We start from the raw sequence: 14,322 nt of genomic DNA, 5'->3' as shown, positions 1-14,322 counted from the left end.
ATGATATTCTCAGCAAAATCAAAGGGTCATTGCATAAGACGTGGACAGGAAAGGAAATTATACTCTAAGAAATAGAATTTTTTTGCTACTTTCCTCACATTGCCTTAACATTTATTTATTTTACAAGCTTTTTGGATAGATTCTAAATGAAATGTCAAGAATAATGTCACGCTACCGCAAAAATCAAAGAAACATAAGGTTTGATTTTGTAAAGCAGGATACGTTTTTAGATTTAGTCGTTATTTTGAGAAAATAAAGTACACTGACCAAGAAAATGACAAATATTTTTTTAAAAATCTCCGTAAAGGAATATTTAATTTAGATATTTCCATAAAATAATATAAATATTCTTTAGTTATAAAGCCCTCAGAGCAGAGCTCTGGATTTCACTTTTGTTCCTTACTGGGGAATTTTTGTAAATCTTTTCCATTTTGTGCCGACCGCGTGCAAAAATTTTGAATGATTATGGCGTTAATGTTTATTTAATTTTCGTTGTTTATGTGGTGCTTTATTGTTCTTATCTGTTTCCTATTTTAGTTGAACAAGGAATAACAACGTATGTCGTTGAAACCGAAAAAAGTAAATTTTAATGAGATTTGGTCTGATTTGCGAAATACTGCAGAGGCTGTTATTAAATTGGATAAAGTAGGGGAAAATGTGTGGAACTCAAATCAATCTATCCCATCCAGTATATGCGGTTTATATTCCTTTTACTTCCAATTTTTCTTCCAGTACTAGTGCGTAGGGTCAATTGTTCCAAACAATATTTACTCAACCATTATGCATCGTATAATCTATTTGCCTATGAAAAGGAAAAGAAAGAAAGGACCAGATTTAGGTAAAAAGATAGTACCAACAAGAGCTTTAATTAATATTAGTCCCTACTAAGCTTTTCATGGTTTTCTTACGAATTATTTTCAATAGCAATAGCTCTGAACGAAATGAAAACATGACAAATATAAATTAAAGTGTATGTATTTGGTGAAGATTCAGGGGATGTTCCTCTCCGCATGAGAAGGCGAGTAGCTAAGATTCGCAACTACAAAGTTGGTGTTCGCAGGTTCAAGCGGGCGGAGTTTACTTTGATCGTAGTTGTTAGTGAGTAGTCAATTAGTGAAGGCATCACACTTACCGATTAGGCACTGGGTTTCACTAGGTTTCGGCTACCACCTCCCTATTTCTTTCTCTTTTCCCATATCTTTCTGCAATTCACATAAGGGGAAGTGTTTGTCTGTCGCCAGGCTGTAGCAATGTTTCACGATCCCTGTCGCCGACTAGCCTTAGTCTCACAAGTGTAGGGAAATTGCTACTATTACTGCTTGAGGCCGTAATGCATTATTTTTAATTTTGTCTAAACTATTGAGCCACAAAAAAATGTGATTGATCGTATAATAAGTCAATCAGGGTTCGTTGATAGCTTCCTACGAGTTGTTTACTACTTATGTTAAACGGACATTTTATGGCAGTATTAAGCAAAAAGGAAAAAGAGGAATTAATGAAAGCAGCTCAACTGACTATATCATATCTCCATGTTCACATTATATCGCAAACTGACTGAAAGTTCCAGGCACTGCCGCTTTGTTATCATACTATCTACTTAGTTACCTTCACTTTGTAAACAACTTAGCGCGTAGACAACCGTCGCTTGTGATTGTTGAAAGGAGGATTTTCGTGAATTTTTATGTATAAGATTGTAATATCATCGATAAGAAAAGTTCATCTTGATAGACCTCTTTATACTTTTAACAAATATCGACACCAAAAATAGCTTTACTCAGAGCGACAGCCACTCCCACGGCTCTCCAATTATTAGTGGCTACAGAAGGGAGCGCCGCTTTCAAGCATGCCCTCTGTATAAAATTTCTCCTGTCGTAGTTAATCATATTCCATCTTTGGATAACTCCAACTTAATGAGTGTATTGACAAGTTAGTCATAGGCCGATCATAATCGTGCGCAGACTGATACCAAACTTTTTCACTAATCATTGAAGTAAGGATTATATTAGTAATTGTTGTTATCTGTAATCTTTCTTTCTTTCTTTCTTTCCATGCATACCTTATGAGATGTCCGTTGCCCAAACGCGTTCAATCCATACTTGATGGATGGCTGCGCGTAAAGTGTGGCAACGAGTTAAGATTGTTGATAACAGTATACAAATGCAATGCTTGAATTCATCTTGCCCATGAATAGCCGTGTTACCCAGTACCCGAAGCGAACAAAGCGCGAACAATGCAACAACAATTTGCAGTATATATTTTAAAATTCGCCGTCGGTGTTGTCTCCACAAGATAGCTTACAAGTTTTGGCTGAATAAGAGTACTAATTAGATAATTGAAGTAATAAGCGGAATAAATAACAAAAGTAATTAAGAATAGTTTAGTTTCCTAATTGTAAAAACCGGGTCGTTGAATAAAAAAGTAAAAAAAACACTTCCAATTTTGATAACTAAGCGCTGCACAACAGCAGACGTTTATTGAGGGAAAGTGATAGAAAATTGTTTATTCTTAGTGGTTACTTAATTTTAAATGCGTGTAAAAAAGAAAGCATGAGTTTACACATTTTCCATTGTTGCCAGATGCGAGACCAGCAGAATAGACGTAAAGGTTTTTTGGTTTGGTTTTTTAATTTAAATGGAATAATTACTTGCGAAATCGTCAAATTTTCGTGCCTTTCGCGGGGAGAATGTTATGAGGGTTTGCATAAGGAAGTTTCGCTCTATTTCTAGCCTGCGAATAAAAATTGAACAAATGAAAAGTAATGTAAACGAACCCAATGGAGCTGCGCATCCCCAAAGTTATAGAAATTTTTACGAGCCTGAATGGGAATTGGGAAATTATTTGGGTTTGTATGCGCCTAAGCAAAGAAAAAGTTAGAAAAAGGAAGACAAACGGTTTATTTCAAATTTAAAAGTTATTTAATTAATTCTACATGTGATTATATCGCATTATGTTAACAACTTTTATGAAATTTTTCCTAATCGTGTATATATGTGTATACCTTTGAATGTTGTTACACGCAATCCTTCAGCCTTCATTGAAAGTGAACATTTAGCCGAAAAATTCTTGAAAAATTAACATATGGGATAGCGTAGAAATTTGATCCAAAGGCGTTAACAATGACGCAAGCAAATACTCAAGTTCAAGAGTAATAAATTATAACGCTTTTGTGCACTTTTGCGCATTAAGTGTGGATATACTGTGGCGAAAAAGACAATTACGACGAATTGAACACTCGTTTAAATACAAACGGTTAGTCTGGTGAAAACTTTCCTTCATTTTATGGCCGTTACTAAGCCTGTACTATGCAACACGCAAGAGATTCAAACACTACTTATAATATATGCGATCTTAACTAGCTCAAGATTATCAATGAATTTAGGCAGAATCTATCTATCTTAGTATTTGTTAAGATCATACCAAATGGAATTGTTCAGATATTCCTTTCAAGTCCCGGGCGCATATAGATTACATCTGGCAATCCCTTATGTAAGGTAATTGCTTTCAATGTTCTCGGAAAAGAGAGAAATGGAGCAGAGAACTGATATTTTGGACATAGAAAGAGCGGAGCTATTCTGAGATGGGCGGTTCTCTGGACTTTTCAAAACTAAATTCCAACAGATTTCCAACAGATATATGTGTACGTGTACATTTATTTAAAAAGTATTTTTATACATCTGCGATACGTATAAACTTTATAAACATTTTGACAAAACACAAGTCCGTCTCCGATGATCGTCAAATAAATCTTATGTATATATATACATCTGAGTGAAATCTATTAAAAAGTACATTTCTATATCCGGATGCGGTTGTTTTTAATATTGTATGATCTTGAGTTTTGTGCTATCTATGGCTGCTTAGCTTAAAAATTTTCTTATATATACAAATGTGTTGAACTTGTAAATATACGTCTTTTTCTAGGTATTTAGATATTTAAATTAGTGTCACTTCTTTCAATTATTGAAACCTGCCGTCAATTTGTGCAGAATCGGTTACTTACAAAATTAATGTGCATGCGTAGATGATCAGTGAGGTTATATTAAATCTATAATATAATGTTTGTACATGCTTACTAACGATAAGCGGCAATTGTACATTGTTAATTACAGTTAATATAGAGAAGGTATGCCTGCTTCAAAGCAATTGTCAAAAATGTCATTTCCGTTTTGTTCACCATACACTACATTTTTTGATTGGGTTCATCGGTGAACCTGGCTTGCACTGATATGCTTCAGCAAAGTCTTTCGAGTTAGATAAGGTGCCGCGAACGCGTATATCACCCGGGGGATGATTAGCAACGGCCATTCCAAGCATAAGAGATTCGGGCCGTTCGGATTCGCACCACATTTGAGCAAAATTTACAAAAAATATTTGCTCGTGTTTAAGATTTAAACCCGGCAATAGCGGTTCAGGTCCATTTTGTTTCACCCATTTCTTGTAGGCCTTTATGAAAAGGGAAACAAAATGTTAATATGCCGCTAATATATTTAAACCTACTTTTGCTTACTCTAAATGCTTGTTTTAAGCCTCCGTTATCGGCTATATTTTCTCCTTGAGTTATTCGTCCATTTAAATGCATATCAACTTCAGCGACTTTGTAGTTAGAATACTGATCTATGATGCATTGAGTACGTGCACGGAATGCTTTAATAGTTGCATTATTCCACCATTGCATCATGTTGCCCTCCTTATCAAATTGTCGACCTATTAAAAACATAATTTTCTTTCTTTTCGGCGTTTTCTTTTTAATATTAAAAGCATTTATTAAGACATACCTCTATCATCAAACCCATGAGTTATTTCATGCCCTATGACAACTCCTATTCCGCCATAATTCATTGACTTGGGAAAATATTGACTGAAAAACAATGGCTGCAGTATGGCCGCCGCAAACACTGTAACGCATAATAAGTTTTATTATTATAACACATATTATCATATGCGATATTATATATGCGAAATCTCTCATTTAAAACGTACTAACAAAAAAGAAACAAGAAAAAAACCCTATAGTAGGTCACGGATCACCATTAAGCCGTTTGTTTATATAACGACTCTTTAAAATAAGTCGTTATGTGAGAAGTGGTCGAAAAAGTGCTTCGATCCGAGCCATTGTCATTAGCGTTCCTCTTTGGACCAAAACACCTCGGAGTACCAAGTTACATCAAAATATCTTGAAAATTGCGACCACAAAAATGCAAGAGGGACAGCCGGATAAAAAAACCGAAGTTGATCCTAAATCGACCGGTATAATAAAAGGTACATCTGTCCCAAGTCCTTCCGGGCGTTGCATATATTTACACAAACTTAATTTAATCATGTACCACAAGTAGTATAGGGTATAAAAGCTCTTACGCGACAAGCGGAAAAGAATCTGCATTTAGATCTCTTTAATTACTCGGTGGTTCCAATTGGAACTATCTCTTTATGAAAACTCTATTAACTATAGAAACTAGACTACTATAGAAACTGATATCGGCTCTTATATCGTATAAAAGCAAGCATGTCGAGTCTCGAATTATCTCTCAATAGCAGATAAACGGAACGGATGGAATAATAATATTGGCATAGCTTATCTTCAAGTAGATGTTAGTAAGTGCAATAAAAATGTAAACACGTACCGATATCATTTTTATGAAAATCATAGTAGGCGTTAATTGCCGTGGGATTGAATGGAACTATTTTTTTTTCTACCGCTTGGCTTAGAAGCAGTAGATTCTTCTCGACTTCCCAGCGAAGAATATTCCAAACGTTTTCCATAAAATCATCGGCGACAATAGTCAACTTAATAGAAAATAATTAATATGTAATAGTGAATTTAAAGTTAATAAGCAATCGTCTTACATATTTATACACGTTTTCTAAGGCGGTAACATTTGTCAGAACTTCGGGATATCCTACGAGCTGATTCATAGCGTTAGCTTTCTCTTTCGCCACAGCTCGTGTCGGATTATCCATCCAATCGTTCTCATCTAGCAATTCAATGAAAGCCTCCCGTATCCTGCGAATCATGTCGAAGGCTATTTCTTTGCTCTTTGGGTCAAAATTGTCTTTTATAAATAGAGCTCCAACTGCTAAGCCTAAATTTCTATTTGTCCATATTATGCACTGGCCCCAGCGTGATACTTCGGCACGCATGCCTACCAGCGCTCTATGAAATTCAAATAAATTCTTCTTATATTCATCAAGCAAGAATACGACAACCGTACGCACTAAGCGCCAAAGAACACAGTTATGTAAGACTCTTCTATCCGTTCGGCTTATTAGTTTTGTCAGCTCACTCACATATCTCGTGCCATAGACGACAAACTCAGTTTTCAGACGCAATCGGGTATTAGGACCCAAAAACGTTTGCAAATATATCGCCCAATTGAGTTCCGGAAATTTTTCTTGAAGATCAATTACATTTAATTTATTGTATATACTACCCACATCACGTCGATCTGCCTTCGGTAATGTGGCATTCGCTAATTGAATTTCAAATTGTAGCACTTCCTCAAAATCCTGTGCAGCAGTGCTACGGTTAGCTCCCAGCAATACAGCAGTTTCAGTCATGTACTTATGATAGGCTCGCCGCGACCTTTCTGCATCCGAATTTAAATAAGCATCTCTACTGTATAAAGGCAACGGTGGTTGATCCAGTTTTAAGATATGAATCGACGAATTCTTGTCGTCAACCCCGACGTGGAGTGAGAGTAAAACTGGCACATTGTATTCTCTATGTAATATTCCCAAGATTTCTTCAATTGCGCGCGACGATAAGCGCCAATTATCTTCTATGACCGGCCAGCCACCCAATGATTTTAAAATTTTCTTTAATCGATCTTCGGCGATCTTTCGTATTTGTGCTGAATGTATGAAACACGATAGTCGTTCATTAATATAAAATTTCAAAGAGTGTTCACTTAGGTTACCTGTGTTAACGCAACTTCTGTAAAATTCTTTTGCTTTAATAATCGCGTAATTATCTTCGCTCGCAATCGGTTCTTCAAGTGCTGCCCTCAGTGTGTCGAGTACCTTCGCGCCCAAAAGCTATATATTTAAAAAAAAATATAATCCAAATAAATTTGAATTTATTATGCGACAGAAGTGCAAGCCAAGCATTATAACAATGTATGTATGTATGTATGTATGTATGTATATCTTTCTCATAATTTTTTAAATAATTAAAAATAAATGATTAACTTTGAATGTTTAAATCATCCCAGGGAACTAGCACGTAAATAATTGCGATTACTTATATACGAAACTTTATGTTGCTTTGACGCTTAACGCTTAACGCGCCACGCGTCACACGTCTATGCATACCTTAAAGGTACTTGTTGAAGTATCAGCTTCAGGTATACGGTTCTGTCTCTTCCAATTACCACAAGCGTATTGATAAAAATCTTCGCAGGGATTCACGGACATATTCATGCCTTCCATTAAATGGAATGCTATAATAAATATTCATTACAAAAAAATTATTAAAAACAATTATCATATAAAAAAAGCTTAAATCCTTCGCATTCCTACGTCGATTAAAGTGTCAATTTTCTTACTCTTCCACCCACTTCTATGACTACATAGAGTCATTATTATATTATTTTAAATAATTGATTAAAGACTTAATGATATATAATATAAAAAAAAAAGAAAAGTCGATAGGGACAATGAGACTAAGTTTGGAAGGCGTCATCCTTCACGAATGAGAGCATCTTGCATTTAATTAAAAGCTAATGCGAACATTTTGCCATACGGTAAAGACTTATTTATAGCACCCGACAATAAGTCGAATTTTAGAAACATATCAACGGTTTTTCACTTAAGAGGAGGCACTAAGGGCATTTCCGTGCATATCCCCATCAAAGACTAATAAGTAAGGATTAAGTATATTATCTAAGGAAGGCAGATGTGTTCTTTGCCTTTCCTTTTGATGAAATCCCGCAATAAAAATTAAAATGCTTCTTAAGAAGATGCAAAATTGTTGTCGTTTGATTCCCCCATCAAATGCGAATTCTTATCATCTTTTCGTGTATTCAGTAAATCTAATCAAATAAAGCCCTGAACGGTGCAAAACTAAAGGTTTTAAAAATTTTTTTTTTACCAATACGGATCTACTTTGCAGTGTGTGGATACCGATAGTCCAAGTGTTCGTACATTTCCATTTGAAACAGTTAAATAAAATACAGATTAATAATCCGTGCAATAGATAGCTTACCGGTTTGCACGCATCTCTCCGTAAGGCAAATTTTATAATTTTTATATTTAAAGTCTGCAAAGAAATGAAAGTTTGAAATGATAGAAATGAAATTTTAGGAAAAGCTGATCGATCAATATTGTCGACGGTTCTGATTTACATTCAAATATATAGCGAAAAAGAAATTCTGCGAACATGCCTATGTAAAAGAGGAAGGGAGAAGCCCTTCGTTTCGTTTGCTTCGCAACCGACAATATACGATTGATTAGCTTTGACCGCCGAGCTTCGATGTATAGCTGTGCACATCGAGTAAACTCAAACACAATTTGCATGCGTTACTCGAAAATAACTTTGCGATCGAAAGATTTTTCATTCGATAGTATGAAAAATGTATTGTAAACCCATTCACAACTCGTTACTCGGGGACGCGCTAATCAACGGCTATCGAGTTTACTCTTCATATCGTCAGATATAAACCGGCCTCAATTTTTAACCAAAAAGTTTAAGTCAAAACTTTTAGTTTACGATTGAAAACGCAAGTCTTAGTGTAAACTTGGAAGACAAGGAAAAAAACTACTGTTAAAATCCGTTCAAATTCATGAGAAACTAGTTAATGTGTTATTGAACTGATTGATGAAGAAAAGATACCCTAACGAAAGCTCTTGCAAATATTAATATGAAAAACATTTAGCTCTCTTTACCTGTGATCACGCAATCGTCGTCGTTTTGAATATTATGCATGATTAATACAGTTAAAGCAGCACCGAGGCTTATGCAGGTTACAACGACCAGCATATATTTAAATTTTAAAATCGATAGTTCCAGCAGCCACTTTCGTTGATTAATTCGCGGAGAACGGGTGCGTATCCGCACTGAAGCAGCATCATCCGGGTGATGTGTGTAAGTAGCATCTTCTTCAACATTGCACGGTACTATTTCAGGTGACATTTTCAAGGGAAACGAAAGCAAGCTTTCCGCAAGCGTCCTTCTTTTTTCCTGCAAAATGCCAGCAATAATTACAAGTCAATTAATACGGGTGTGAGAATGTAGATATGTATTATAAATTGCCTAATGATTTTCTATACAAGTTCCGCTAAATAAATTGTAAGCATAGACCTTCGCTCAAGAGAGCCGTGTTCTCTACTACAGAGACTGCAGGGAGGTTAGTTCTTACGTTGTCATCAAACTTTGAATTGACAGAACCCGAAGTCATAATATGATGCCAACTTCTAGGATCATTTGCACATGAGATCGCTTAAAGTAGCCATTTACACTAATTACGTTCGAATTCATTTACTATTGAAAACGACGGAAAAAACCCTATGGCAACATTATTCCATTAAAATTCCATCTTTCGATCATATCACGGATATGCAAGCTGATCGCGAGCATCATCTCTCTTCAAAATCGTCAAAATAAAAAAAAATAAAAAAAAGAGCCATTTAAGCTTAAAGTTGAAGCTCAGAATGCGTTTGCAAAGCCTGAAGTATCCACTTGTTGCCTTTACCTGCCAAATTTCGATGAAACTCAATTTCCTTTTTGTTTATGTAGAGGAATGTTTTGTCGCAGGCTGAATTAGCACCAACCATCGAACGATCTCTCTACCTGCGGCTAATGCTTTTCGTATCTGTCCAACCACTGCTTTTCGGAAGAAAAAAAAAATTTAACTTGTTTAACGCCCATGTGAAATAAATTTAAAAAAGATACGCCGGCTGATCAATGAAGACGACTTCATACCCTATCCAGAGATATGACTATGTATTGCGGAATATATTAATGGAAAAAGCTTTGATTATTTCCTCCTCACAAATATAACAAAAACATTTATTTAATTGAACAAAGTACATTGCACGATTCTAACGTTTAGTATGTAATGGATTTGACGGATGCGTGTACAATACTAGGCCGATGCCAAGCAGCTTTTGTTTTTCTAATCTTATATCCCGTGATTGCAACCTTGTAGAAGTCCCTACAGTCGATCAGTCAAAGGACAAACTTTTCAGCTAAATTTGTATGCCTGAGAAATTTGTGTTAAAATGTGTGTGTCTTTGTAGAGAAAATACTCTTCTTTAAATTTTCAAATCCTATACGTTAATAACGGTACGCACGCGCAGGTAATATTGGCAATCAGCTTCGCAGTGTGCATATTCGGATATGAGGTAATTTTTTTACCTACCAAACCCATTCATTTACATAAGCAAGAGCCGATAGCCTGTGTTGCTAGTGCTCAATGTCTTTTTTTTTTAGTCCAGGAATTCAATTCATTAGTCTAAAATTAAAATACTAATAATAATAATAATACATAAGCAACTTTGTTACGATCTGTCTTGTATGTGTGCTAATCTCGGTGTAGAAAAACAAAAAAAAAAATGCAAAGTCATTCGATAGTATATAAGTTCATATCATACAGTAGCGGTTTTTTTTTTTTGATTAGCTTAGCATTGAATATAAGTAACGGTTTTTTTCGCACCTTTAATCAATAAACGAAAATGAAGAGTTTCTTGGAAAGATTTAAAACACATATGAATGAAAAAAAAATAGAAGCGAATAAAAAATTTCCAATCATTAAACTGCAATAACTTACTCTATAAACCTTGTCGCGAATTTTCCTAAATGAAGTTAATTTACTGCTATAATCTTGCCCTATATATAATGTATATGTTTAAGAAGAAGAAACAAAAAGAAGAAAAAAAATTCCGAAGTGTAAGATCAAATGACGAAACTAGTTTTATGCTGTCAATACCTTATCATTCTAAGTAAATTAAATTAAGATCAATACTTTAGCTTGTGAAAATTAATCGCAAATATATGTATGTGTAGTGCAATATATTCCTGAAGGAAAATGACATTCACTCTGGTTACTTACTGTACTTTGCACTCACCTTCTAAAGAAATTTATTTAAAAGAAAATTTTCCTTTTTTTTTTTTTTGTTTATTAATTAATTTGCATAAAACAATTCACACTACACTATACATTCAAGGACGTGAAACATAAAACATTTATTTCAATCAATTTTTTTTAGCGGTTCTTAAAAAATTTCCGGAACAACTGCACTATTTGACATAGATCTTGAAACTATTTTCTTATACAAGTGTATATCTTTTAAAATCCCTCTGCTTACCAAATACGAGAAAAGTGCTTGCGTTGCATATACAGTTCGGGAGCGTATGTGTGTGTGTGTGAGTTTTTTTCGAACAAATGAAACCGAAAGTCTTGAAGCTTCTTTTTTGTAACTTTTCAATTTTTAAGGTCCTGTTATAAATTTCTTATGCGAATTAATCATGCATGTATTGGTATATAAAAGAAATCTCTTTGCAGGCAATTACGTAAATGTGTTTATAATGTAATAGGAAGTTTTTGATTTATTTAACACACCAGAGCACACACACACACACATATATATATATTTATATATAATTTAAGTTAGTTCTTCTTTATATGCGTACACTGTAAATACAATAATTATAAAGACGTTACATAAAACATACGCACATAATGTACAGGCGTCCCTCGCTTAACACTATATCTGCCGAGCACAGTTTTGATAGGATCCCATGTTAAGAAATTACGATTTCAAAAAGTCAAATATTCGTTTCGCTGAACTTTTACACCCTACAGCATTTGTGACATAAGGATACCTAGCCCAGAAGGACTTAAGATAGACCACCATTTTATTATACCCATCGATTTAGAATCACTTTCTGATTTAGTATAAGCGTATTCGTCCGTCCGTCCGTCTTCACTTGTTGTGTTCAACCTACAGGTCGCATATTTTTTAGATGGCTTTTGATGAAATTCAGTACACCGATGAGTTTTGCTTTAATAGCGTCCCGCGGCCGACTATACTGTTTTTATTTATATTTTTATTTATTAACAATAACAAAGAAAAAAACATTGACTCTCATCAATGTACTGGTTTTCGACGTATTGACAAGCCCAGAGACGAACCGTAGATCAAATTTGCTCTTCTAGCTTAATTTTTAAAGCTACAGACATGAAATTATTTAGCCGATTATGCAGACCGGCTTTGCTCACTCATTACAATTGCTTTTCCAATTATTTGGCCATAACATAACATAGCTACCTTAAATAGTTGCTTCATCACATCACATTAGTCGGCCAATGCGGTTTTAATATACTTTGAAACTTCAGTAGAAAATACGACATAAATGATATGAGAGATTTGAACACTAAGACTCTTACGATAGTTTTGTAATCGCCATACAAGATTAATTTTTATGTTCTTTCCTGGAACACCGCAAAAAAAGCAAAGAAAATGCCGTTCAGTAAACGCATTCCCGATCATCATAGATGCTCAAGAGTAGATTTAACCAACTCTCACCATTTATTTGCCTCTCATTGGCAGCTCGAACTGACACTTTTACACAAATTACTTTTTTATAAGATCGAATTCCGTAGTGAACGTTAGTTAGTTGTTCGCAAGAGCTGAAAAGCTGTAACTTAGCACAGCTATGGATATTTAAAAATTTAGTTAATACATATTACGTGCAAAGGATTTCCTAACCAGTTCTAACTAATCCTCGCCTATGATGGCTTTCCAAGACATTCCAATGCGAATACGATATTTTTAGCCGTTTAGCCGTTTGCTGTTTAACTCTTATCATGTTTTGTTTCTATGAATCTCAGGGAAAATCGCAGTTGAGTGTGCGTGTTTGGACTTTGTGGTAAAACAATTTTGAGGTCAAAGTTTAATGAATTTTTTTATGAAATAGATTCATCTCTCTCCCCATCAAATATGCAGATATAATGCAGATTCACGATAACGATCGAAGCAAGATTCTGATATTGAAAAATGTAAATATATCGGTCAGCAGGACCGGCTGACTGTACGTATCGAGATATGGCAACCGCTTTCGCTTTGCATCTATCGAAACTTTCGTATGGAAAAAAAACTCGAAAGTTTATTGTCGATTGGGTAAACCTTGTGCCTGCCTGCCTGCCTGTCAGTCTTTCAAATTTGGTCTTCATAATAATCGCGTAAAGTAAAATAAAACGCTTCGCTTTTTTCATTTGCAACCGTTTAACAAAAAAGAGGTTTTCTGACAAATTGTTCGGGAAATACTTGCGGGTTGTTTTTTCTGTAGATAGCAAATGTTTGAGTGAAAAAAGTGCAATTTTTGACCAAACAGAAGACAATCTTTTATTAATAGAAAAATTTCAGATTAATTTATGGGGGAAATGCTACGTCTCGCTCCAGAGAATGCACTTTTAAAAAATATCCTAAAAAATTCGGATGGAAAAACTGAAAATTGTTTGTCGTTCTGCGGCGGGCCGTTTTGAAAAATTGTGTTTCAAGATAAGCGCATTTAAAGATTTAGAACACGTCGCAAGTAGGCAAGTTTTCTTATTAACAATAAATTTTGTATTAGTTTTTCTCGATTAGCCTATGAACCGAGAAGCGTAAATCTGCCCTTTCAAGTTCAAATATTCCCCTTCGTTCTCTTTCCCCGAGGATTTTTTGCCCAAAAGTGCAAAAGTGCGTGTTTTTCCTTTCATATTCAACTCTTCTTTTTACTCGCACAAATTGCACATTCTTGCGATAGATCTCTTTGTCAGAATATTCCATGCTTTATGCATGTCAGCTTGTTTGTACACATATGCATATGATCATGCAATTACCGTTTGTTCGTTCAGGCTATTAAAATAGCCTGCGAGCAACGACCTGTGATACTGTTTGTGCATGCGAGCATATTCTATCCAAATAAAGATGATGTTATCATCCGGCGCTGACATGGACAAACCATGTATTACAAAAATGTTATCGATCATGTGTAATCATTTTAGTATATAAGCGCTTGTTTTTAATTCAATAAATTAGATAAAATAGTCATCTCAGCAATAAAATATGTCTTTTCTCTTCATTCATCGGTGTTTTGGTTCAAGTGCCTGAACACTATCTTTGTAAAAATCCTCAACAGTTTACGCTGGTTGATGTGCTTATGCTACTCATTAGATAGCGAATTAAACAGTTACCTTGGTGAAGATATGTCAATATATGTTTTTCTTTAGGCAATGATTTTAAGTGAACGTAAACAGTTTCCAAAGACATCCGTTAGTGTGTTGGAGAAGGTGGCAATCGAGCGGCAAGACATTAAGCTGCAACTACCGAACTGCAGCTCAT

General features: G+C 34.9%; 1 protein-coding gene across 1 annotated transcript; it reads right to left on the bottom strand.

Moving 5' to 3' along the window:
* Positions 1 to 3,709: 3,709 nt before the first annotated feature.
* On the bottom strand, positions 3,710 to 11,256 carry LOC119644574 (neprilysin-1-like). Its single transcript, XM_038044168.1, has 10 exons — positions 11,062 to 11,256; positions 8,881 to 9,175; positions 8,201 to 8,254; positions 7,309 to 7,436; positions 6,915 to 7,032; positions 5,845 to 6,848; positions 5,622 to 5,784; positions 4,776 to 4,895; positions 4,508 to 4,704; positions 3,710 to 4,443 (listed from the first exon to the last, which is right to left on the bottom strand). The coding sequence occupies exons 2-10, from the start codon at positions 9,125 to 9,127 to the stop codon at positions 4,171 to 4,173; spliced, it is 2,304 nt and encodes a 767-aa protein (XP_037900096.1). The 5' UTR covers positions 9,128 to 9,175; positions 11,062 to 11,256; the 3' UTR covers positions 3,710 to 4,170.
* Positions 11,257 to 14,322: the final 3,066 nt, after the last annotated feature.

Source organism: Glossina fuscipes, unplaced genomic scaffold (genome assembly GCF_014805625.2).
Source record: "Glossina fuscipes isolate IAEA_lab_2018 unplaced genomic scaffold, Yale_Gfus_2 0, whole genome shotgun sequence".
Classification (NCBI taxonomy): Eukaryota; Metazoa; Arthropoda; class Insecta; order Diptera; family Glossinidae; genus Glossina; species Glossina fuscipes.
Note: the sequence above shows the minus strand (reverse complement) of the source record. Positions and strands in the feature narration are given on the sequence as shown.